We start from the raw sequence: 25,282 nt of genomic DNA, 5'->3' as shown, positions 1-25,282 counted from the left end.
AGTGTCTGAGACCAGATTTGAATCCAAGAACTCCTGATTTCAGGGTTGGTGCTCTATCCACTGTGCCACCTAGCTGCACCAGCCCAATAATTCTTAAATGATGTCTCTGTGATTTATTTTCCAGGTCAGTTGTTTTTTCATTGAGATAGTTCACATTTTTCCTTTTTTCATTCTTTTACTTTATTATTTTTTTGCCTGATTTTTTTGGGGGCAAGACAATTGAGGTTAAGTGTCTTGCTTAAAGTCACACAGCTAGTAAAAGGTTAAGTGTCTAAAGCTGAATTTGAACTCAGGTCCTCCTTTCTTTAGGATTAGTGCTCTACCCACTGTGCCATCTAGATGCCCTCTTGTTTTATTATTTTTGATATCTCATGGAGTCATTAGCTTCCACTTGCCCAATTCTAATTTTTAAAGGTAAAGAAAGTAAAGAAAATAATTAAATAATAATTAAAGGAATTATTTTTGTCACTGAGCTTTTGTACTTTTTTTTTTTTTTTACCATTAGGCACTGAGGTTTTCAAAGTATTATTCTCTTTTACCAAGCTGTTATTTCTCCTCCTTAATTTTTTTTGAATTACTTTTATCCCCTCTCCCAATTTTTTCTACTACCACTCATCTCTTTCTTTAATTTTTCCAGAAATTCTTATTGGTCTTTTGCCTAATTAGCATTTTTCTTTGAAGCCTTGGTTGTAGCTCTTTTTTTCACAGAGAATTTTCTGTAGTCTCTTTCTGATTGGTCGTCTGACCCTCTTACCATCTCAGAGCCTGAGAGTTTCCGAAGCTGCTGCTATTGCTATTGTAGCAGGCTCTAAGGTCCACTGCTGTTGAGACTGATACTGAGGATGCTCCAGGTTGGCTCCCACCCCAGTGTAACAGACCTTTCTTGCTGAACTCCTAGGCTGGAAAAAATATCTTTCCCTGACCTTTTGTTGGCTCTACAACTCCATAATTCAATTTGAGGTATTATTTTAAAGTTTTTTTTGGAGGGAATTCTGGGAAAGTTTGGCTAGATTATGCTTCCACTTCACCATCTAGGGCCTTGTCTTAGATTTTGATCTATGGAAATGAATATAAGGGGTATAAATTTGGAAGCCCATCAATCTTCTGGACCAGGGGACTTCTCCAGTGCTTTTTTGGTTGAACATATCCTCAAGCTCCTCTCCCTCATTAAAGGGCTTGCCTGACCCAGCAACTCCTGATTTCCCTTCATTTTTCTGAATTAAATGTTATTGAAGATAGTTGGCAACTGAATCTGGAGGAATCCTCCCCCCCAATAGTTGATAGAAAGGCTTCACTCTATTTTTTGAGCATATTGCTTTAGGATTTTGCCAACTCTACTTTGGACTTTCAGTGAGAAGGGGAAGCGATTTCTCTCCCATCTTCACCCTGACATAGCAATGGTGGCTACTAGTACATAGCAGCAAGAGCATGTGCTTTCTACTTGAACCTGAGACTAAACCTTAAATCCCTGGTTGTCTCTACTGTTTTGTCTTTCTTTCCTAAGCATAGATCTGTTACCCACAACCACAGACCCTCAGATGGATCCTTTCCAACCTTGGTGTCTACCTGACAATTTTGGAAGTTTCTAAGTTTTTGAATCAATGATGGCTGCCCAACTCAAGATGCTTCCATCAACTATGCTTCTCCAGGAAAAAAGGTGATCATAGGATTCATCTTGAAACTAGGAACAAAGACCTATTCCTGGTTGGGCCAAAAGATCTGAATCTTTTCATTTTCTTGGACAGTATCAATCAAAGTCGAATGTGAGATATTTGTTTAGCAGCAGCAATCACATAAAATGGCTTTATCTCTTGAGAATTCTATAATAGCTGCAATATATTATTTTATTTTCAAATATTTGTTAATACATGGATAATTCTTTTGAATTTAAAATGTAACAGCAGCTTTAGTAGCTACTTAGGAAAGGAAACAGCTGTATTTAGGTATCCTATACCTTTTGTGGAAGAGACTCTCTTACCCACCTTTGGGGGAGATTGTAAGTAGGAGCCATATCTAAGCTTTGTTTAAAAGATTTGCAGAGTTCCAGTCCTTGATTGGGAACACAATGAACCCAGAGTTAAGAGGGAAATCTTATCCCTTTTCTTTGGGTTCAGGTTACCTCCAGGGTGTTATGTGGGGGCTCAGTTCTTCCTTATTGAAAATGACCCTGATAATCCTTCCCAATACAAGAAGATAAAATTAGGTGGTACAGAATTTAAAGGAGATTAATGTCCCAGACTCCCTTAACAAAGAACCTTCTCTCCCAATTAAAAAAAAACCACAGGTTCCCCTCATAGGGAAATCTTTAGAATGGAAATCACCTTTTGAAACAGATATTCTCCTTAAAGTGTGTCTAAACAAATGAAAGTTTTACGAAAATGACAGATGGAAGTCCTCCTCAAATGTTATGTTTAACAAACAGAAGTCCTATCCCTCCTGCCCCTCATTTTCAGAATTGAGATCAGTTCAACAACCTTGGATAGGGTAGAGTCCAGGATTCATGGATTAGGGAAGAGACTGGTGAAGTCATTCAGCAGCAGCTGAACCAGCTGTCCAGGATAGAAGACGTGGGCAGCTGGGTCAGAGGTCTCTTGCTCTGGTCTTAGCAGTGTTGGTCCAAACACAATACCCAAGTTGTGTGGAGTCATTCGGTTCTTGTCTGCATGTGCTATCACCCTGGGGATCAAAGACAGAGGATGATTTGTATCACTATACACATTACATGAATACAAGCCACTTTAGGGTGGGAGAGTAAAAGGAAAGAAGAAAGGAAGGAAGGAAGGATCAAAGGAAGAAAAAGGGAAGCTGTGAATTTTCCTTATGTCTCTAGTCCTGACTTTCCTGCCTTGCCCCATTTTCCTCTTGTCCTTGACTTCTAATGACCCTTCCTAATGAAATAAATGAGATAAATTATAAAACACTTAGCATACAGTAGGTGCTTAATAAATACTTATTCCCTTCTCTTCCCTACTAATCAGACCTTAAGTGTAGCTCTACTTGCCATTTTTCCCTTTTCCACTAACACAAAAGCTCCCTCAGCTCTACTTGTACAGATGTCTTTACCTTAGCTCAGTTTCTACCTGGACCTCTCCATTTGCAAGGAATTTCCCCCCATCCCTACCCCTCCTTCACAGGTGTTCCTCCATCATTACCTGCATAGATGTTCCAGGAGGCACCGAAGTGTGTCTTGATTGGGCTTTGGCATTGAGCCTATGAGCTCCTGTACCCGGGACAAACGCTGCGATGATTCAGGAAGTGCTAAAGAGAGGGGGTTAGTAGAAGTAGGTATAGGGAAGATGCTAGATCCTATATAGGGTAGGAGCAGACTTAGGGCATGACTTCATTAAGCCTTCTGCTGTTGGCATTTCTTCCCCACACTAAAGGACACATCTCCTTCTTCTCCATAGGAACTGAGGTTTCCTATTTCTTACCTCCCATTTACCCTCCTATCAAAAGTCCTTCTAAATTCCCAACCCCTACCAAGGGCTTCTCGAAGGGGTGGCAGCAGTGATGGAGGGACCAGGGGTTGAGGAAGCTCCCGAAGAAAAAGCTTCAAGGCTCCAGTCACGACATGGATGTCATCCCACTCTGCACTGTCCAGATCCAGGCGGCCCTCTGTGGGGGGAAGGATGTGGAGGGCAAAAAAAGGGCACAGGGGGGAGGGTTAGGGAAACACAAAAAGAATGCGGAGATTATTAGGAATTATGAGGAGAACACAAGCAGGGGCTATCCTGGAACTTAGTAAAGGGAATTGAGAGGCTGGGGACAATCCATTGAGGTTTAGATGCCTTTCTAAAAGAGGGTTGAAATTCGGAAGACATGGAACACTCAAAAGATATGAAAAAACTGGGGAAGTGGAAGCTCTGTGTAAGTACCTTGTCCTGGCTGTTCAGGGAATAGGTATCTTCCATCAGACGTGACTGCTCGTTCTGCCAGACACAGGGGAAGAGAGGGATCAGTGCCAGTTAAACAATCCTTCTAGTCAGAGTTGGGATATTTCTCCATCCCTCAAACTTTCCAACTGGATTCTATTATCCTTACCCAATTGCCCACATACCAACATTGATACCTAACTTCTGTTTCTCCTACCTCTGTCCACCAGGAACCGAAGTTTCTGGATTATAGCCAAATTACCACTGACTCTGTAAATACCATCAACATCCAGACCTAAAGATCAAACAAGACAAGGCAAAGAAATGAACCTAGGAACAGTTTTACCCTTTCTCCAACCCAGTCTTTAAATAGTTATCTACTATTCTAATCATAGGATTCCAATTCTCAAAAACCTTCAGAGATTCCCAATGCCTACTCCCTGAAGGTACAAATTTCTGGTCCTAGCATCTAAATTCCTCTAAAGTCTGCCTCCTGCCTCCTTTTCCAACTCTTTGTTACTCCCTTCACTATTCCAAGTTCCAGTCAAATTAAAATACTGGCCACTCAATTTTGTTCTGCCTTCTGTCTTGGGTCTTAGATCATAATTTGGATAGATGCCTCCATTTGAACTTGCTTTCTTCCTTTAAGGCTTGACCCAAAGGCCACTTTCCATCAGAAAGTGTTACTTGACTTTCCCTTTTCATCACCTAAGTGAAAGTGATCTGGCCCTCCTTAGAGTTCTCTTTCTTGGCCCTAACAAAAGTATTTATCTCATAGGTATTTATGATCCTTTCCAACTTCAATAAGATTGTATGCATATTTTGATCAGGATGTGTGAATTCAACACTAGCCCAATCTCCTTAATTTAGCAGAAATTTAATATGTATTTGCTGAATGAACTGAAGATCTGAGGGAATTAGGAAAGTGTAAAAAGGAATCCAGAAAATGTTTCTAGAAGATGTACAGAGGACCTGGGATGGGTGGGGAGGAGAGCTGGGAAGTTTAGACAGTCCAAAACAAAGGCCACAGAAAGGATTTTGGAAAGAGTCAGGAGTTAAAGGAAGTTTGTGTGTGTGGTGGATGGAGGAGGGAATGAGAAACTAGTACTCTATGGGAAAGTCACCTCTCTTGTCCACAGTATCTATGCAGAGCCTGAAAAAATTTGGCACAGTACTCCCTTCTCTCTTGCACAGAGATTCCAAGTGGCAGCCAAATACCTGGTCTGGGAGGTACAGAAGAAAAAGAAGACATTTTTATTAAGATTAATGATTATTTATTATCATCTTTATTAAGATTCTTATTAAAGCTGGGCAGATTATCCTAAACATAAATCCCCTCTCCTCCTTACACTCCTCCCCCAATTTGTAGTGAGCATCCCTCTCCAAACCCCCTAGATCTTGGAGAAGACAGCCCTACTATCCCTTTCTTCCCACCTCGGAGCAGTCCACGCTCCTGTAGGCTCTGCAAGGGAGGTCTCTTTGCTATCAGTTTTTTCAGCTTGTTCCTCACACGATTTGGCTCTTCAGGGCCCCGACCTGAAAAAGTAAATGTAGGGTTGGGATAGGAAGCCGGGAAGGGCTGCTGAGAAAGGCCTCAGACCTTAGTGAGCATCCTGTACCCCTCCTCTCGTTGAGGGTTGGTCACAGTGATTCTGGCCCAACTTGTTCCCTGATTTCTGATCTTGCTCTGCCTCCTGGCTCAGGCTGTCCCGCTAAATTCAGTTTCTTACAAGAGATCCTGCGGCTTCCTCCTCGAAATCCTAGCAGAGGCTTCGGCTCTGGTTCTTCATCTTCTTCACCCTGGCTCAACTCCTCAAGCTCAGCTGGCCCAGACCCAGATAGTCGCAGTTCCAGAGGGTTCTCACGCTCCTGGAATGAGACCAGAGCTTGGTATTGGGGTGAAGAGGGGATCCAGGAATTATTAGGGAGAGGGAGTGGAGAGGTAGGGAGAGACTGTTTTCCTTAGTCTGCAGCTCTGGGGCAGAGATTCCTGGCTTTTGGAATCTGCATATTCATTTAACCCTTGGCTCCAAAGTTAGTCTCACACCTTCCTCCAGACGCATTCCTCAAATCTGGTTTGACCAAACTCCTCTGCCCAACCTTATCCCTGGATTTCCCGCCCCGACTACTCCCAGGGCTCTTGGCCCCCTGACCAGGCGGTTGATGACATCCCGAAGTGCCCGGTGCCAGGCTCGGAACTCTGTCTCATCATCAGACTGCAGCAGGAACTCATGTCCAGGGACAGTGCGCACCTGAGGGTCAGGTCCAGGAGAAAGGTTTAGTGGTGGGAAAATGTGACACGGGATAAGGCAGATATTTAGGAAATATATGGGGCCTGATTCTGGAAATGGAAAGATACTGGGAAGAGAGATAATGGGCAGAAGATCAGGAAGGGATGGGATGGAGCATCACTCACATGCAGGACATTGGGGCGGCTGGACAGATGTTTACCATGGGCCAGAGCTGCCCCTCTTAAGTCCACACTGCTCTCTGGCCGACTGCCAGCTGGACCCTATGAGAAGGTGGGATCAGAAGAGAAAATTAAGGCCATTACTGTTCCCTTTTAGGGCGTCTAACTCATTGGGATATCAATCCCCCACCACCTAAGAGCATGAAACAGGTGTAATGATGGTAAGCTCCTCCTAACTCACTTTATATTTATTCATTGATCTCCTTCCTATTTTCACCACCGTTGTCTCTCAGTTCTCCAATCCAGTGGGCGAATAGGGAGGAAAAATGTATTTCCCACTTGCCATCCCTCTCCTCCCTTCCTCACGGTGTAGACCCTCTACTCCAACAACCCTTTCCCCAGAACACAGGACTCTCACCCATCCAGTAGGAATCGAAGCCGGAGGAACTTTGTAGAACACCAAGCTATTTCCTGCCAATACCACCCAGGACGAACCCCAGTTCTTCCTGTAGGGAGCATTTGAAAGATCATCATACCCTAAGGAAATAACTCTCCCAATCAATACCCCACCTCCTAGATCAGGATATTCTTAGGGATAGATTTTAGAAGTCCATGAACTTGAATGGAAAAAATATCCTATCTATATTTTCACTAATCTTCAATTTCTTTCATAATCCTATGTATTTTATTTTAAGTATTTAAAAACATGATTGTGAGAAGGATACAGAGACTTGCCCAGATTGCCAAGGGGATAGGGGACCCAAAAGAAGGTCTCATGGCTGCTCTCATCTTTCAACTCCCACCCCCCATGACCAGCTCCTCAATGCTCACCTGAGCTTGCGCCCCCCCTCAGCAATCTTTGTCTTGTTGAGCATCCCGGACTTCTCCACCTCCTGTGTGAGGGAAAATCATCATTAGACCCCAAAGAGGTGGGTTCCAGGGGCTCAGGAGTTATCCCAGAGGAGATTCAGTTTATTTGCTCACACATTCCTGAAGCCCAGGAGCCGTCTCCAGAAGCTGGATGGATATTTAGGAGAAGGGGTGGGTTGCTCTGAATTCAAGCAAGCAATATTTATTATGCTTGGAAGACGTGGGGGAAGGGGTGTAAGGGACGCGAAGTGAGGGGGGGGGTGGTATGGGGACCAGCAGATAGCACAGTCCGGGTTTATTTTCTAAGAGGGACGGCGAGTTGCAGAGTATAAGTAAACTGAAAAGTATCGCCCGAAGTTGGGAGGGAGGCGAAACAAAGTGCCCAATGAATATCCGAATATTCAAGGGAGAACAAAACCCCGAAAGTGTTTTGCTGAAAACTATGGAAGTGGAGATGCAGAGGGACTTTTAGAGAAATGATTGGGTAGGGTCCTGGAGACCCCGAGGACTCACGTGAGGATCATCCAGGAGCTGAGGCTGGGGTCTCGGGGCCGGGGTGCCTCTGGAGTTGTCCGAAATGGAGATCTGGAAGGGGGAGAGGGTGAAACCGACTGAGGGCTGGGAGAAGAAATGGGAAACGTGGGCTGTGGAGAAGTCCCAACTCAACTCCGGAGTCCGGCGGAAGAGGGAAGGAGAGAGTGCCTTTGAGAAGCGGGGGTGGGCGGGGAACAAAGGAAACCGCGAAGGAGAGATCAACCTAGGTCAACCGAGATGCAGTATTTGTTTTGGGGGGAGTGGGGAGTTTGATGGGTGGGGCGGGCTCCCTGAGCAAAGGCAGGACTAAGTAACTTCACCGGGGATGATGAGGGAGCCAAAGATGTCTCACTTGCGTGGGGAGCGTCTCCTGGGTCTCTGACACCTGATCCCGGGCTCCAGCACTCTTCTCCTCAGCCTGTTGGGCTCGGGCATCTCTCCCCAGGTGCGGGGTCCCTTCCATGGAGTCAGGAGTCTGAAGGGAAGGGGAAACAACCGAAACTAAATGACTTTGCAAAACAACCTCCCCAATTTCTTCACTTTAAAGAGGGGTTCTTAACCTGTCTATGCCCCAGGAACTTGTTGTGTAATTTTTTTTTTCTAATTTTGATAGCTTTTTTGTTGTATGGTTTATAATATAATTTGCTTCCCTTTTATGCATGCGAAAACGTGATTCTGAGAGAGGCTCACAGGGTTCCCCAGACGGTTAAAGAGGACGATGACATAATAAATCCTAAGAATCCCTTTATTTAAAAGGTCTCCCACAGACCCTCTGGTGCTCCATCCCGCAAGGATGAGGAAATCCCTCCGAGGGAAAATTTCACCTCTGAAAGGAGGAGGGGCGGAGATGAGTGAGGTGTCCGGAGCGAGAGAAAGGGTAGTTGTAGACTCCAAAGAGGAAGGCCTTTCATTTTCTCAGATGAAAGGTCTCACCTTTTCCCGAGCTCTTCGGGGAGGCTTCCAGGACGCCTGTCCTGTCAGTGAGTGCACGTAGAAACAGCGACCCGAGTCGAGGTCCAGATGCTGTTCCCAGCAATCCAGCCGTTGTAGTGGGGGCCGAGTGGGGCCTGGGGGTGGGGTCTGGGAGCAGCGGCGCAGGTCCACCAGGTTACAGTACAGAGGGGGCTCGGACATGGGGGACCAGGGTCCCGACTTCTGGGAAAGAGGGAGGGGGAGAAGCAGGGGGAGAGGCGGTCATAGGATGCTAATCCGAGCTCCTTCACTTTGTTTCCTCTTCTCCACAACCCGACAGCCCTTTCCTCCTTGCCCCGGGCTAGGGAGTCGTTTCCCACTTCCACCCCCCAGAGCCCTCCATTCTTACCACCAGCTTCTGCTTGGGGAGCCCCAGGTGCTGGGAGAGTTGCCCTCAGCCGTTCTAATCCTTTCGCTCCCCTCCCCTTAACTTTACTCCTACTAGCTTCCTGTTGCCAACTTCCCCCCAACACACAACCCTAACCCCAAGGCTAAAGGAAAGGGGAACATGCCGCCGGCTTGGGGGGTGGGGTGGGGCGGGGAGGAGTTTAGGGCTCCACCTCCACACGCCTCCTCCGGCTCTCTTTGTAGAAGAGACTGGAGGCCCCTAACTTCGGGATCTAAAGGGGGGGACATTCTCCCTTCCCAGTCCGGCCGAGTGAATGCCACGTGCCCGAGACTATAAGAGGAGGTGAGAGGTTTAGACCTCAGAGATGACAGCGCATTCCAGGGCCCTGGGGCTTTGGGGTGAGTGGATTGGAGCAAGGGAACCAGACCATTTGCTCTTTTCAGCACTGCACAGAAAAGGCAAGGAGCTTTCTGGGCAAGGATTTTGGGGAAAGGGGGAAATTTCTCACTGTGTTAGCTCCGTTCCTAGATCTCAGGTCTTCTTGAGAGCCCGACTGCCCAGTCAGGCTGCCCGAGGGGGATTGCGGTGGGCCAGGACTCAGTCCAGTGGCACTGAGACTTCTCTGTATTCTTGCTGGAAGAGGAGGCTGCCAGGACAGGCTTGGAGGCTTACACCGGAATGACTGAGGCACGGACAATTCTCCCAAGGACGAGTGAAAACGACTTGGTTCTGGTGAGAGAATGGGAGAGGGAAATAGATGCGTAATCTCCCAAATTTCAGGTGGTCTCATTTTTCTGGGAGTCTTAATTAGTGTGAGATGGGTAATGGAAAGATGGAAGATAGAGAGGGAACATGGTGGGGAAGTGAAATGAGGATAGGTAGAATTGAAATAGGACTTGAAATGCCCCAGATGCCTGGGAAAACTTGGAGCTGTTAGAGATTATGATTAGAGATTATTAGACATATGGGGATCATTTGCTAAAAACTCATGAAAAGCCAGTTGAAGTAAGAATTACTCAATAATTAGGGGTGTGGTAAGAAACTGGATCAAGAGTGGGGATCATTGAAGAGTGGGGGGGAAGACAAAGGTTTCACTTACTAAGGGTACGGGGGAATTGGCTAGTAGTAGATTCAGAGGCCCTCCGAATGACCGTAGTCTCATCAGCCACATACGCAGCAGGGACAAAAAGGGGTCTGGTGGTTCGGGGTGCTCCCAGAGGCCTCACCAACCACCAATCTGAGTTGGTCTTCCGAAGCAGGAGAAATCGGTCACCTTCAGCCAGAGACACTTGCTGGCCGTCTGCTCCAATGTAGGAGAAGTCATATAAGATGTAGAGATGGGCTCCCCGGGATGGGCCCTGGGTCCCCACCCCCAGGGTGTCCCTGGTCCCTGGCCACCATTTGCCAGAGAACATGGCCATTAGAAGCCCTGGTCACCTGTGGAGGGGAGGAGGCAGATGTTATGTTCTCTAATGCTGGAATCAAAGTACAATACATTAGTTCTTAGAGTACAACAGGACTGATGGAATTTAGTGAGAGGTTCATGATAGAGAACTTCTAAGCCCAAGTCCAGGTGGGTAGTGTGTATGTCAGAGAAATTATATGCTTGAGGTGAGGAGGATGTGGTCAGAGGGTTGGGTCCAGGACTGAGTAACTAACAGGGACAGGAAATCATAGGAGCAACCTTAGCTGTTATTTCTTCTCTTGTGTGTCTTTCAGGGCCAATTGTATCCAGTGTCGAAGAGTCATTGATCCTGGTTCCCACAGCCAGACTGGGAAGGGAGAGAGAAAAAAAATCTGGATAAGGTCGGAGGTCAAACATAGGGGAAGATAAAAGCAGATACCAGGAGACAGAGAAAATGACTGAGCTAAAGACACACAGATGTGGAAGTTTTTCAGTATCATTTTAGACTTAAAATGCTTGTTTCCTGTGCTGCCTTTGAATTTTAGAAACAGAAAAATAGACCTCCAAACACACACATACACACACAGAATCAGAGAGACAGAGAGAGAGACAGAGACAGAGAGACAGAAGGGGGAAAGAGAGAGAAAGAGAGAGAGAGAGAGAGACTGAGAGACATACACACACAGAGACAGAGAGAGACACAGAGAGAGAAAGAGAGAGACAGAGACTGAGAGGGACAGAGAGAAAACGAGAGAGACTAAAAGAGAGAGAGACTGAGCTAGAACATGTGGAAACAGGGGTTCCAGATTCTCTCAGAATATGATTTCTTGAGCTGAGATATCTTAATACAACTCTTATTCTCTAGTAGATCATGAGGGAGCCATTACTTGACTTATGAAAAGTTTAAATATTTCTCAAAATTTCACAAAGAAGTGTAGCTTTCCCTCTGTCATGATCGGCACTTCTGGTATACTTTAACCCCAAATCTAGAGTTTACTTTTTCTTCCCCCTTCTTACCTGGCCTACTCCTCTTTCCCCCTTTTTTTTGTCTCTGCTTCCTCTACACCGCCTTAGGTTCACAGCCTAGTCGTATGAGAAGGTGGCCAAGTTTCCCACCGGCTGTGACATCAGATAATCCACTCCCTCCCCCAACATGTGACAAGAGGGTTGGGCTAGTTCCCCAGGGTTCAACATCAGCTGGCTGAATCATTATTGACCTTTAATTATTTTCATTTGTAAAATGGGGCAACATTTCTCCCCAATCCTCCCTTTCTCCTTTGGGAATCTGCTTGGGATCCAAAGGAGAAGAGGTTATTTGCATAGTACATTGATTTACTATTCATTTAATTCTCAATTCCTTTCTTTCTCAATGTTCCTCATTTCTATGCCTCATTTTTCTCCATCTTCCCTCCCTACCTTGTGTTTGGTTAAACTGTTCCAAGCCAGAGAAATAGCTTGTTACTAAATGCCATAAGATCTCTTCCTCCCTCCAACCCCCAATCTTAAAATGAGATTAATGTTTTATTAACTAATTAAAATGGTTTGGTAAATTGCTTTAGCTGCCTTCTCTAAGGTACTATTTCTGACTATACCTAATTATTTTTTAAAATAGTATTTTATTTTTCCAAATACATGCAAAGATACTCTTCAACTTTCACCTTTACAAAACCTAGTGTTCCTATTTTTTCTCCCTTTCTTCCCCTCTCCTCTCTCCTCAAGACAGCAAGCAATCTGATAAAACATGTGCAATTCTTTTAAACATATTTCCATATTTGTAATGCTGCACAAGAAAATTCAGATCAAATGGGAAAAATATGAGAAAGAAAACAAAACAAACAAACAACAATAACAACAACAAAGATGAAAATATTATCCTTTGATTCACATTCAGTCTCCACAATTTTCTCTCTGGATGCAGATGGCACTTTCCATCACAAGTCTATTGGAATTGCTTTGAATCACCCCATTGTTGAAAAGACCCAAGTTCATCATAGTTGATCATCATACAATCTTGCTATTACTTTGTATAATGTTCTGCTCAATTCACTTAGCATCAGTTCATGTAAGTCTTTCCAGGCTTTTCTGAAATCAGCCTGTTCATAATTTCTTATGGAACAATAATATTTCATTACATTCATATAACTTGTTCAGCCATTACCCAATTGAGGAGCATCCACTCAATTTCCAGTTTTTTACCACAACAAAAAGGACTGCTACAGACATTTTTGCACATGCGGTCCTTTCCCCTCTTTTATGACCTCTTTGAGATACAGAGCCACTAGAGACCCTGCTGAATCAAAGATTTACCTAATTTCTAACTGCATTTTTTTGTAGTGATAGAAAGCACACTAGATTTGGATTTTGGTTGGAATCCTGGCCATGCTTCTAACAAATTGTGACTTAAGGTCACTTTTTTTTAGAGTGTTTTGCACATAGTAGTTTTTTTTTTTAATTTTTTTTATTATTATAGCTTTTTATTGACAGAACATATGCATGGGTAATTTTACAACATTGGACCTTGCACTCACTTCTGTTCCAACTTTTCCCTTCCCTCCCTCCACCTCCTCCCCTAGATGGCACGCAGTCTCCTACATGTTAAACATGTTAAAGTGTATGTTAAATATAATATATGTGTACAGATTTGTACAATTCTCTTGTTGCACAAGAAAAATCAGATTCAGAAGGTAAAAATGACCTGGGAAGAAAAACAAAAAATGCAAGTAGTCCACATTCAATTCCCAGTGTTCTTTCTCTGGGTGTAACTCATTCTGTCCATCAATGATCAATTGGAACTGAATTGGATCTTCTCTTTGTTGAAGATATCCACTTCCATCAAAATACATCCTCATACAGTATTGTTGTTGAAGTGTATAATGATCTCCTGGTTCTGCTCATTTCACTTAGCATCAGTTCATGTAAGTCTCTCCAAGCCTCTCTGTATTCATCCTACTGGTTTCTTAGAGAACAATAGTATTAAGGTCAATTTTAAGGGATCATGGGATACAGAATTAAATGGGCTCTTAGAGATCACCCTATTTTTAATCTGCTACAATGATATGAGAATCTATCACTCCCCATCATCTCTAAGTTCTAGACAAACTGGTGTACTAATGTTTCAAATATTTACTATTATCTGTTCTTTATGCCATTATACAAACTCTTCACTATTTCAGGAATCTTTCCCTGTTCTGCTTCTTAGAATTTCTAGTTTATTTTAAGGCCCATCTCAGGGGTCAACAAATTGCAGGAGGTTTTCCATGATCCTCCTCCAAATTTAGAGTGGTCACCGATGTGTTTGGGGTGCAGCATCGCATATTGAGATTGATGTAGGCAACAAATGTTGGAATCTTTGACAAAAAGTAGGTTTATTTAGAAGAGGTTACAGACAAAATTAAAAGGTACAATTAGATACTAGGAGTGATAAATATGAAATAGAGTTAGGAGAGTATATAACAATTAACAATGTATAAGACAAGTTCCCCAGTGAAACTCAATTAAGTAGAAGAAAAGGAACACCCCATGAGGTGGGAGTATGCCATTAACCGGCAGCCTAAATCCATAGAGGGGTTTAGCATGATGGGCGGGATGAGAGAAAAGATACCATGAAGGAGAATGATGTAATGGGCTAAACTCAAAAGGGACTCGGCAAAGATAGAATGAGCCATGGATAGATTTATAGGGGAAATTTAACCTTGGGGTTGTGACATAACTTGGATTTCTGACTGGATACAGCAAGGTGAGGCCACCTATAAGATTGACCTGATCCCCATCAGTGCTCTTTACTGTTAGCCTCAGAGAGTAATCTTATCAGTACTCCATTTTTTCTCTGTCTGCCCCACCTAGTTACTCAGGATCTCATCAGTCACCTATCTGCCTATTACTTCCCTCATTCATCCTTATACAGAATTATAGGACAATTCTGGGTATATTTGGGTATTTTCTTATTAATGACTAAAATAGCATTTCATTAATTAATAGATATCATGGCATTAATTAGCTAGCTCCAAGTCATCTCCATTTTATTTAACATAATTTATGTAATTATAATTAATAAGCATACATGGAAGACATATTTCCCTTCCATATTTCTCTGTATATCAAAGCTCTTATTCTCCTAGACTTAAATAAATATTAAAGTTACTAACCATACAATCTATTAATCACATAAACAATAATAACACAGACAAATATATTTGAGCTATGATCTCTCTTACAGCCAAAATATTGTAAGTTATTATTTATGAAGGAAATTTTCCAACTTTTAAAATAACATATAATAAGCTGACAGGGGTGAGGACTTCAAGCTGGCTAATTAGTTAGTGACCAAGAAATTGAAATCTTCTTAATTTATTAGAAAATATAGTACTTAAACCTATATCATATTGCTTGCTTTTTCAAAAAAGTTCTCAAGGGAGGAGGGAAGAAAAAAAATTGGAACTCAAAATCTTACAAAAGCGAATGGTTGAAAATTATGTTTACATGTAATTTAAAAAAAACATACTATTAAGTTAAAAAAGAGAAATTACAATAATTAAATTAATTTCAGGTTATTGATTGGACTATCAAATACTAAAACTGAAGATTAAATACTTTGTCTATGTGAGAAGACAGGACTCATTGGAAAAGACTGAAGGCTTGTTGATGAAATTTTGTTATGTTGAGATGTTGAGAAAGATTGAAGGTAGAAGTAAAAGGATATGGCAGAAGATGAAAGGGATAGACAGTGCCATGGAAATAATGAACATGAACTTGGACTGACTGGGAGAGATAGCAGAAGATAGAAAGTCCTAGCATGCTATGATCCATGGGATCACAGTAATACATAAATGGACAACAACAAACTATATATAGTCCTGGATTATATACTCCATGAGAATGATGGTTGAGAATATGGTAACAAATCAAATTGCAGCCTGAAGGGTAATTTACAGAAGTGAAATGAGCATACACAAAAACCCTGTTACATTTTTGTGGTGGCAAAAAATTGGGCACTAAAAGGATATCCATCAATTGGGGAATGATTGAACAAATTCATGAGCTAGAAATATAAAGAAATGCTATGGTGCTGTAAGAAATGATGAAGGAAACAGTTTCAGAGAAATCTGGAAAGAGTTGGATGATTTGATGGAGAGTGAAATGAGCAGAACCAAGAGAACAATTTACACAATATTGTTGTTTGTCCTTCATGCTTGAAGAGGACCAAAATGACATCATGATTTTGGGGTCAACTTATATTATGTCTAACTGTGGCTGATTTCAGCTCCAAGGGTTCTACTCCAAGTCGAATAATATAGTCCAAATGACCATTTGGAGTGGAAATTTCTTTAAATTTGTGCATCTCATGTTTAGAGCTACTGAAATTCCACTTCGTTTATAGAGTACATTGCCTTCTTTGATATGGGCATGCTGTACTGATCTATCCTGTGTCATTGTTTCTCAGTCAATCTCAATTGATTCCAGAATTCTTGAGAGTGACCCGGAGAGTATCCTTGCAATCAGTTTTTCTGACTACCATGTAAGCACCTGCCTCATGTGAGTTCTCATGAAATTGTCTTTTAGGCAAAAGTATGTTTGACATTCTAACAACTTGACCAGCCCATCAGAATTGAACTCTTTTAAAATATATTTTTATTTTCCTCCAGTTACATTTAAAACAATTTTTTACATTTGTTTTTAAAACTGTTGAGTTTCAGATTCTCCCTTATTCCCACCCCCAAACTCCATAAAATTGAATTTTTTTTGTAGTAGAGTTTGAATGCTTAACAATTCAGCTTGAGAAAGGAAATGATCTGATACCTTATCTTGTTAGGTGATCTTCAGAATCATCCTAAGACAATTCAAATGGAAGCAGTTCAATTTACTGGCAGGGCACTAGTAGACAATCCAGATTTCATAGGCATACAATGAGATTAATATAACAGCTATGTAGATCTTCAGTTTGGTAAGAGCCTAATACTTCTTACAACACTCTCCCTTGGAGTCTTCCAAACAATGAGCTATCTCTGCCAATGCCCATGTCAATCTCTTCATTTGACTGGAAAGTATATTGCTAAGGTAGGTTGAACTTATCCATAGCATTCAATATTTCTCCATTTGCTGTTACTAATGTATGCATGGTATGGTGCTGATTGGTGGAGAACCTCTGTTTTTTGTTTTTGTTTTTGTTTTTTGGTGTTAATCGTTAGGCTAAGATTAACAAAATCAATTCATATTTTGTTGCATCTCAGCCTGATAGGCTCCATTGAGGGCACAATCTTCTGTGAACAAAAAGTCAATTGACACAATAACAATAATGTTAAACAACTTTTAAATGTCTTAAAAACACTGATTCTTGTCAATGTTGTGAAGTTACCCATACATATAACCTGCAAATAAAAGGCTATTAAAATTAAAAACAAACAAAAAAAAAAAAACACAGATTCATGCAATGACTAACCATGATTCCATTGTATCCATGAGGAAACATACTACCTACCCTCCTGACAGATGGTAATAGATTCAGGGTGCAGTTTGAAACATATTTTTTGAAAAGGCTCACTGAAGAGAAATTTTTTTTGTTTGGTTATGCATATTTGTTATAAGGCATTTGCTTTTCTTTCATTTTCAGGGTATATGGGAAAATGGTAGAGAGAGATGATGGATTTCTGTTAATTGGACACATTAAATTAAAAAAAAACTGAAAAAATAAATGTGGCAAGATATGTCTGAAGATTTTTGAATTTTTTCCTTTCTTTCCTGTGGGTATTTGTCATAGAATCATAAATATGAATTTGATCAATATTCCTCATGATTAATAATATTAACCTGCATACTTTAAACTGTTTCATTTGATATATATTAATTTTATATGCTTTGTTTGACTTATAGGATTTATATGATAGCTTCATTGTTTATTATTACATAGACTACATGTCTCAAGATTAGTTTAGTATTACATTTCATATGATCACTACTTTTAAAATTGAAATGTTATATTTTATATGCATGGTGAAATTTTTGGACTAAAAATTAATTTGTTATTGTTTTGTGACTCCATGGTGGATTTTCTTGGCAAAGGTACTGGAGTGGTTTGTCATTTTCTTCTTCAGCTTATTTTATAGATGAGGAAACTGAGGCAAACAGGGTTTAATGACTTGTGCAGGGTTACACAGCTAGTGTATGAGACTGGATTTGAACTCAGGCCTGTTGCTCTATCTGTGCTACCTAGCTACCATGGAAATTCATAGGAGTCTCTTAATTTTTGGAGTGTACCCAGAGAACAAAAGAAAGACATTATAAGGATATTGGGAGAGAGGAAAGAGGGGAGAAGAGGAATAGAATAATCTCCAATCAAAGGATTAGGAGATAGGTAATTTTTGGTAAAGTTGGTCTACTTCTTTAGCTCTCTGTGCCCTACCCAATCTGTTGCATCATTCAATATATCATATACACTGACATAGGGGATAATAACCTTGAGCTGATTTATGTACTACCTTTAGAGGAAGGGAAGAGTTTATTAAGAAAATAGAGATCTCAGTGAGAAAAGAAGGCCCACACATAAAAGGGGCTAAAAAAAAAATGTAGTGAGAAATGAACAGCTAATTGAGAAAGAACAGAAAGGAGTAAAAAGAGATCATTTACCTAGGGGTGAGACAAGGGCTACATCATCAGAGTAGGACACAAAAGTATTATTTGGGAAGAAACTAAATATACGTTTATCCCTGAAAAGAAGAATTATCAATAGGAAGACACATCTAGAACTGGAGCTCTTAATCTTTTTTGTCTCTTAGTTGTCTCTGTCAGCCTGGTAAAATCTATAAACCCCTTAGCAGACCAGTGTTTTAAATGCAAAAAATAAAATACATAGGATTGCGGATGAAAGCAATCATATTGAAATAAAGATGTATTTTTTTCTGATCCAAATTCATGGACCAATATTTCAGAGTGTCTATGGACCTTAGGTTAAAAACCCTTATTCTAGAGCACCATCTCCTATATGTAAACCAGTCAGTCAAAAAAGCATTTCTTAAATGCTTATCATGTGCCAGGCACTGTGCTAAGTGCCAGGGATACAACAAAAGGGGGAAAAACATGCTCCTTTTCCTTAAAATTCTCATTTAGGGTTTGATCAGAATTTGATTCAAGAATACCACCAGGACACAACCAAAAAAAATGGAATTCTTTTCTGTTATAATTAACTTTTTGGCCATTAATATGTCAAGCACATTTAAAAAGAAAATTTTTGCTTTATTCAGAGAAAACTGATGTTCAAAGAACCACTATTAAGAAACAAATGATGGGTTGAAGAATATCTGAACAAGTTATGGTATATAGATGTTATGGAATATTATAAGAAACGATCAACAGGATGATTTCAGAGAGGCCTGGAGAGACTTACATGAACTGATGCTGAGTGAAATGAGCAGAACTAGGAGATCATTATACACAGCAACATCGAGATTATATGATGATCAATTCTGAGGAACATGGCACTTTTCAACAATGAGATGATTCAGTTATAATGATCTTGTTATGAAGAGAGCCATCTATATCCAGAGAGAGGACTGTGGAAACTGAGTGTGTATCACAACATAGCATTTTCCTTCTTTTTGTTGTTGTTTGCTTGTATTTTATTTTCTTTCTCATTTTTTTCCTTTTTGATCTGATTTTTCTTGTGCAGCAAGATAATTGTATAAATATATGCATACATTGGATTTAACATATATTTTATCATGTTTAACATATATTTGATTACTTGCCATCTAGGGGAGGGGGAAAGAGGAAGGGGGGGGGAATTGGAATACAAGGTTTAACAGGAGACAATGTTGAAAACTTATCCATGTATATCTTTTGAAAATAAAAAGCTTTAATAAAAAAAGAAACAAATGGTAGGTTAAAATGGGTACATGATTTAGACATAAAGGGTAATAAATAACACCATTAGGAGAGCAAGGAATAATTTATCTATCAGATCTATGAAAAAGGGAAGAATTTATGATCAAAAAAGAGATAGAAAACATTATGAAATGCAAAATAGATACATTTTTGCACAATCATAACTAATGCAATCAAGATTATAAGGAAAGCAAAAAACTGAAAAACAATTTTTATAGTCAATGTTTCTAAATATAGAGAGAATTGACTCAAATTTATAAGAATATGAGTCATTCCCCAATTGTTAGATATTCAAAAGATTTGAACTGGTAATTTTCAGATGAAGAAATTAAAACTATAGGCATATGAAAAAATATTCTAAATATTGATTAAAGAAATGCAAATTAAGACAACTCTAAGTTACACCTCATACTGTGAGATTGTCTAATATTACGAAATAGGAAAATGATAAATGTTGGAGATGAGGAAGAATTGGGACACTAATACATTGTTGATAAAGTTTGAATTGATCCACCCATTTTGTAATGTAATTTGGAAACTATCCTCACAGGGCTATAAAACTGCATACGCTTTGATAAACTATTAGGTTTGTATCCCAAAGAAATCATATAAAAGGGAAAAGGACCTATTTATACAAAAACATTTATAGCAGTTTTTTGGTGGTGGAAAAGAATTAGATATTGATTGGGGAATGTTCCCCATTCAAGCAAGTTGTGGTATATGAATGTAATGGAATACTATCATGCTATAAGAAATGATTAGCAGGTGGATTTCAGAAAAACCTGGAAAGACTTACATGAAACGATACTGAGTGAAATAAGCAGAAGCAGAACATTTTATACAGTAACAGCAACATAGTGTGGATGACCAACTTTAATAGACTTAACTCCTCTCAGCCATATCATCATCAAAACAATTTTAAAAGCCCAGTGATAGAAATTGTTATCCACATCTAGAGAAAGAACTATTGAGTCTGAACGCAAATCAAAGCATACTATTTTCACTTTGTTTTTTTTTAAATAATAGCTTTTCCCCCAAAATATATGCAAAATATCCCTGAAAAATCCTGTTTCATATTTTTCTTCTTCCCTCCTTCCTCCTCTTCTAGATAGCAAACAATCCAATATAAGTTAAACACGTACAGTTCTTCTAAATGTATGTCCACATTCATCATGCTGCAAAAGGAAAATCAGATTACAAAAGGAAAAAATGAGAGAAAAATTCAAGCAAACAAACAACAATAACAAAAAAGCTAAAAATACCATGTTGTGATCCACAATCGGTACCCATAGTCCTCTCTTTAGATGTCTCCATCAATCACCCCTCTATTGAAATTGGTCTGAATCATCTCATTATAGAAAAGAACCAATTCCATTACAGTTGATCATCACATAATTTTTTAAAATAATAGCTTTTTATTTTCAAAATTTATGCAAAGATAGTTTTAAACATTCACCCTTGTAAAACCTTGTGCTCCAAATTTTTGTCCCTCATTTTCCTCACCCCTTCTCCAAACAGCAAACAATCCAATATATGTTAAACATGTACAATTTTTCTATACATATTTCTGCATTTTCATGCCGCACAAGAAAAATTAGATCAAAGAAAGAAAAAATATGAAAAAGAAAATAAAAAGCTAGCAAATAACAACAACAGAAAAAAAGGTGAAAAAACTATGTCATGATCCACATTCAGTCCCAACAGTCTTCTTTTTGGATGCAGATGCCTTTTTCCATCACAAGACCATTGGAATTGGCCTGAATCTCCTCACTGTTGAAAAGAGCCACATCCATCAAAACTGATTATCACATAATGTTGTTGCTGTTTACAATGTTCTCTTGGTTCTACTCATTTCACTTAGCATTAATTCATGGAAGCCTCTTTGGGCCTTTCTGAAATCATCCTGCTGATTGTTTTTTTATTGAACAATAATATTTTATTACATTCATATACCATAATTTATTCAGTCATTTCCCAACTGAGGGGCATCCATTCAGTTTTTAGTTCCTTGCCACTACAAAAAGGACTACAAAAAACATTTTTGTTTGGGGTCCTTCCCCCTTTTTAAATGATCCCTTTGGGATATAGACCAGTAGAGACATTGCTGAATCAAAAGGTATGCATGTTAAATTTTTTAAAATAATAACTTTATTTTCAAAATACATGGAAAGGGATATACACATTTTGATAGCCCTTTGGGCATAGTTCCAAATTGCTATCTAGAATGGTTGAATCATTTCATAGCTCTACACACGATGTGTTAGTGTTTTAGTTTTCCCACATCTCCTCCAACATTTATCATCTTTTCCTGTCATTTTAGCCGATTTGAGAGATGTGAAGTGGTATTTTAGAGTGTTCTTAATTTACATTTCTTCAGTCAATAGTGATTTAGAACATTTTTTTCATATGACTAGAAAGATTTTAATTTCTCCATCTGAAAACTATTTGTTCATATCTTTTTGACCATTTATCAATTGGACAATGACTTATATTATTATAAATTTGAGTCAATTCTCTATATATTTTAGAAATATACATTTAATACATTTTTTCTAAATGTATGTCCACATTCATTATGCTGCAAAAGAAAAATCATCAAAAACGGGAAAAATGAGAGAAAAACTCAAGCAAACAAATAAACAATATTAACAAAAAAGCTAATAATCCATTCAGTTCCCATAGTTCTGTATAATATTAGAAGAAAATATAGATTTTCTCTTTATCAGAACTTTTGGATACAGATTTTTTTCTCCCAGTTTTCTGCTTCCCTTCTAATTTTAACTACATTGGTTTTATTTGTACAAAAGTCTTTTAAATTTAATATAATCAAAATTATCCATTTTGCATTTTCATAATGTTTTCTAGTTCTTCTTTGGCCATAAATTCCTTCCTTTCAAACAATCTGAGAGGTAAACTATCCCTTGTTCTCCTAATTTGCTTATAGTATCACCTTTTATATTTAAATCATGAACATTTTGTTTTTTCTTAATCATAGTTTTTCTCTTTTGTTATGATTCTTCTTTCACAACATGACTGTCTAGAACATGAAAGTGGAAATGTATTTATCATGATTGCATATGTCTAACTTGTGAGAATGCTTGCTGTCTTGGGAAGGGAGGAAGAAAAATTTGGGACACAAAATTTTATTGAAAATGAATGTTGGAAAAAACAGAAAAGGGCATTGAAAACTGACTACATGTAATTGGAAAAAATAAAATATTATTTAAAAAAACAAATGATGGTTTGAAGCTGGAGGCCTACTTTATGATTGAGAATTGAAGCAAAATTATAGTTTTGCTTAAAGACTTTAGTGTGCAAATATTGAAAAGATTTGAAGTGGACATTCAATAGATGTAATAACCAGATCAATCATGATTGTGTTAGCTCAGTTGAAGAAGGAATTGGGAAAGTGAGATAGATTAAAGAACTACAGTTTATTAAAAAAAAAAAAAAGAAAGAGAGAAACAATGTTTCAGTTTGTTACAAAATTACTACTTAAAGATGTTCAAAAGGAAACTATGACATTGAAATAGTGATTCAAGCCCAACTTGCGTTCCAGTCACTTCTGGGACAAAGATAAACCATAAAGTTTAGAATACTGACAGTGAGTGAGCTATTCCATCAACCAATTTACATATGTAGATAGAAGAATATATAAGTACTGTATTAGGGATTCAAAAACAAAAGCGAAACATTCCTTTAGCTCAGTTCACAATCTAGGGAAGACATATGCATATACAAGTGCTGAAATCAGATGGAATTGATTCCCAAGAGTTGACAGTTAAATTATCAATTTATACTTTGGAAATAGCAAACCAACAAACCAGGGCTTGATTTATTGTTTTGAGGATTGTCTAGTCTCCAAAAAGTGATGGAGAAAATGTTATTTGTGCAGATTAAACTTAAAAGTGTGTCTAGTATTCCCTTCTCTAACACTTTCTCCCTCCTATTGTTTTTCATCATATACCAATACATGCTTGTATATAAAGGTAAGGAAGACACTGAGTCTTTCTCTCAATTATCCCACCTCTAGTAGGGCAGTTAGTAGCTCAGTGAATACAATACCAGCCCTATAGTGAGGAGGAGCTAAATTCAAATTTGGCCTCACATATTTGATACTTATTAGCTATGTGTGACCTGGGACAAATCACTTAATCTCAATTGCTCCCCCTCAAAAAATCTTATTACCCCATGACTTAATCTCAATTGCCTCCAAAAATAATTCTATTACCCCACCCTATTTTAACTAAGTAATAAAATGTAATATCATGATACCTCACTTTAAGTGACAAGATGCCTTCACCAGGTGGGAACATACCTCACTCAAACACTAAACCAAGTACTGAAAGACTTTTTTTTGAAAGCCACTGAAGGACTCAGAATGATATTGCTTGAGGAAGCATGTTCCTATTGGTTGAAGAAACTTGATCATATTTTCCTGGACAGTCTATAAAATAGCATGGATTTCTGGACTGGAGATTCAACTATAAAGTGGTATAGAGCTGAGTCCTTCCAGAAAAACACAGAGGAGGAATCTGGAGGAGGAGGGGAAAGTATTCAGTTTTGACCTCCCTTTCTGCCTGTCCCCTGTCTCCATCTTTGCTATAGGAGGTCTCTGTAAACTTCAAATGTGGACTTCCCATCTTGCCATCAGACTTGGTTTTGTCTCCAAAAAAGGTATTAGGAAATGAGGACCCCCTGAACACAATGAAGAAAGACCAATTTAAGGTTCAGTGAGTAGCCCAGAAGAAAAGTCACTTCGTACATGTCAAAGACTCTAGGGAAAGAACTTCCAGTAGCTGCTACATGTGATCTCTAGGTTACGCTTACTTTCTTATGGTCTCTCTATATATTGGGGGGGGGGGGAGAGTATGTCACAGGCTTATGGAAGGATACCAAGTGTTCTTACTTTATGATCTTAATAAAGAATTCTTCTTGAAAGGAGAGGGACCCACATGTGCAAAAATGTTTGTGGCAGCCCTGTTTGTAGTGGCTAGAAACTGGAAACGGAATGGATGCCCATCAATTGGAGAATGGTTGAGTAAGTTATGGTACATGAATATTATGGAATATTATTGTTCTATAAGAAACTATCAGCGGGATGATTTCAGAGAGATCTGGAAAGACCTGCATGAACTGATACAAAGTGAAATGAGCAGAACCAGGAGATCATTATACACAGCAATATCAATATTATATGATTATCAATTCTGAGGAACATGGCACTTTTCAACAATGAAATGATTTAGTTATAATGATCTTGTGATGAAGAGAGCCATCTATACCCAGAGAGAGGACTGTGGGAACTGAATGTGGATCACAACATAACATTCTCACTCTTTTTGTTGTTGTTCGCTTGCATTTTGTTTTCTTACTCATTTACTTTTCCTTTTTGATCTGATTTTTCTTGTGCAGCAAGAGAATTGTATAAATATATTTACACATATTGGATTAAACATATATAACATATATTGGATTGCTTGCCATCTGGGGGGTGGGGGAAAGGAAGGGAAAATCTGAAACACAGGGATAGGCAAGGGTCAGTGTTGAAAAATTATCCATGTATGTTTTGAAAATAAAAAGCTTTAAAAAAAAAAGAAAAAATTTTAAAAAGAGTGGGAAAAAAGAATTCTTCTTGAAGGCTAATTAAGTCTGGCTGACTGATATCAATTAGTAATCAATAGAGAAACAAATCAGAGGGGTTTTATGAATTATAACATTAGAAATATACTCCCTCCACTGTCCTCAGAGTTAATTCCTAGACTCTGATGGGGCAAGTTGTTAGTTTTGATCACTTGTCCTATCAGAGAGAACATAGGTATGAGAGGAGAGCTCCTGATGGCAAAATACACATAGGATGATTTTAGGGAAAAGCAGTAGCTATACCATCAACAAGTGGGAATCTGGAAAGGCTTTTTTTTAAGAGGTAAAATTTGAGATGAACCTTGTCTGTGTCATAGAAGGAATTTGGTAGGACTCCTTCATTCCCTATTTTA

The 25,282-nt window shown here is 39.3% G+C and overlaps 1 protein-coding gene across 2 annotated transcripts; it reads right to left on the bottom strand.

Annotated features, from left to right (window-relative positions):
• Nucleotides 1–482: 482 nt before the first annotated feature.
• Nucleotides 483–10,778, bottom strand: ARHGAP9 (Rho GTPase activating protein 9). 2 transcript variants are annotated; one of them, XM_031941097.1, is made up of 18 exons: nt 10,692–10,778; nt 10,107–10,444; nt 9,516–9,736; nt 8,620–8,841; nt 8,039–8,161; nt 7,666–7,737; nt 7,114–7,175; nt 6,701–6,788; nt 6,289–6,384; nt 6,026–6,124; nt 5,603–5,741; nt 5,307–5,408; nt 4,997–5,095; nt 4,090–4,167; nt 3,876–3,929; nt 3,481–3,615; nt 3,153–3,258; nt 483–2,676 (listed from the first exon to the last, which is right to left on the bottom strand). In XM_031941097.1, the coding sequence occupies exons 2-18, from the start codon at nt 10,426–10,428 to the stop codon at nt 2,499–2,501; spliced, it is 2,196 nt and encodes a 731-aa protein (XP_031796957.1). In that variant the 5' UTR covers nt 10,429–10,444; nt 10,692–10,778; the 3' UTR covers nt 483–2,498. The 2 variants fall into 2 exon arrangements, with proteins under 2 accessions (XP_031796957.1, XP_012407005.1); XM_012551551.3 differs by lacking the exons at nt 9,516–9,736; nt 10,107–10,444; nt 10,692–10,778 and adding an exon at nt 9,008–9,145.
• Between the last annotated feature and the right edge of the window lie 14,504 nt (nt 10,779–25,282).

This window comes from Sarcophilus harrisii, chromosome 5 (genome assembly GCF_902635505.1).
Source record: "Sarcophilus harrisii chromosome 5, mSarHar1.11, whole genome shotgun sequence".
Classification (NCBI taxonomy): Eukaryota; Metazoa; Chordata; class Mammalia; order Dasyuromorphia; family Dasyuridae; genus Sarcophilus; species Sarcophilus harrisii.
Note: the sequence above shows the minus strand (reverse complement) of the source record. Positions and strands in the feature narration are given on the sequence as shown.

Bases quoted from the DNA above. Each gene is read 5' to 3' on its own strand.
- ARHGAP9 (XM_031941097.1), bottom strand. From the start codon at position 10,428: ATGGCCATGTTCTCTGGCAAATGGTGGCCAGGGACCAGGGACACCCTG. The intron at 8,842-9,515 runs GTGAGAAATTTC...CCTCTTTCCCAG, and splicing joins CTAGGAACGGAGCTAACACA to AAGTCGGGACCCTGGTCCCC. The intron at 5,096-5,306 runs GTGGGAAGAAAG...TGTACCTCCCAG, and splicing joins GGAGCGTGGACTGCTCCGAG to ACCAGGTATTTGGCTGCCAC.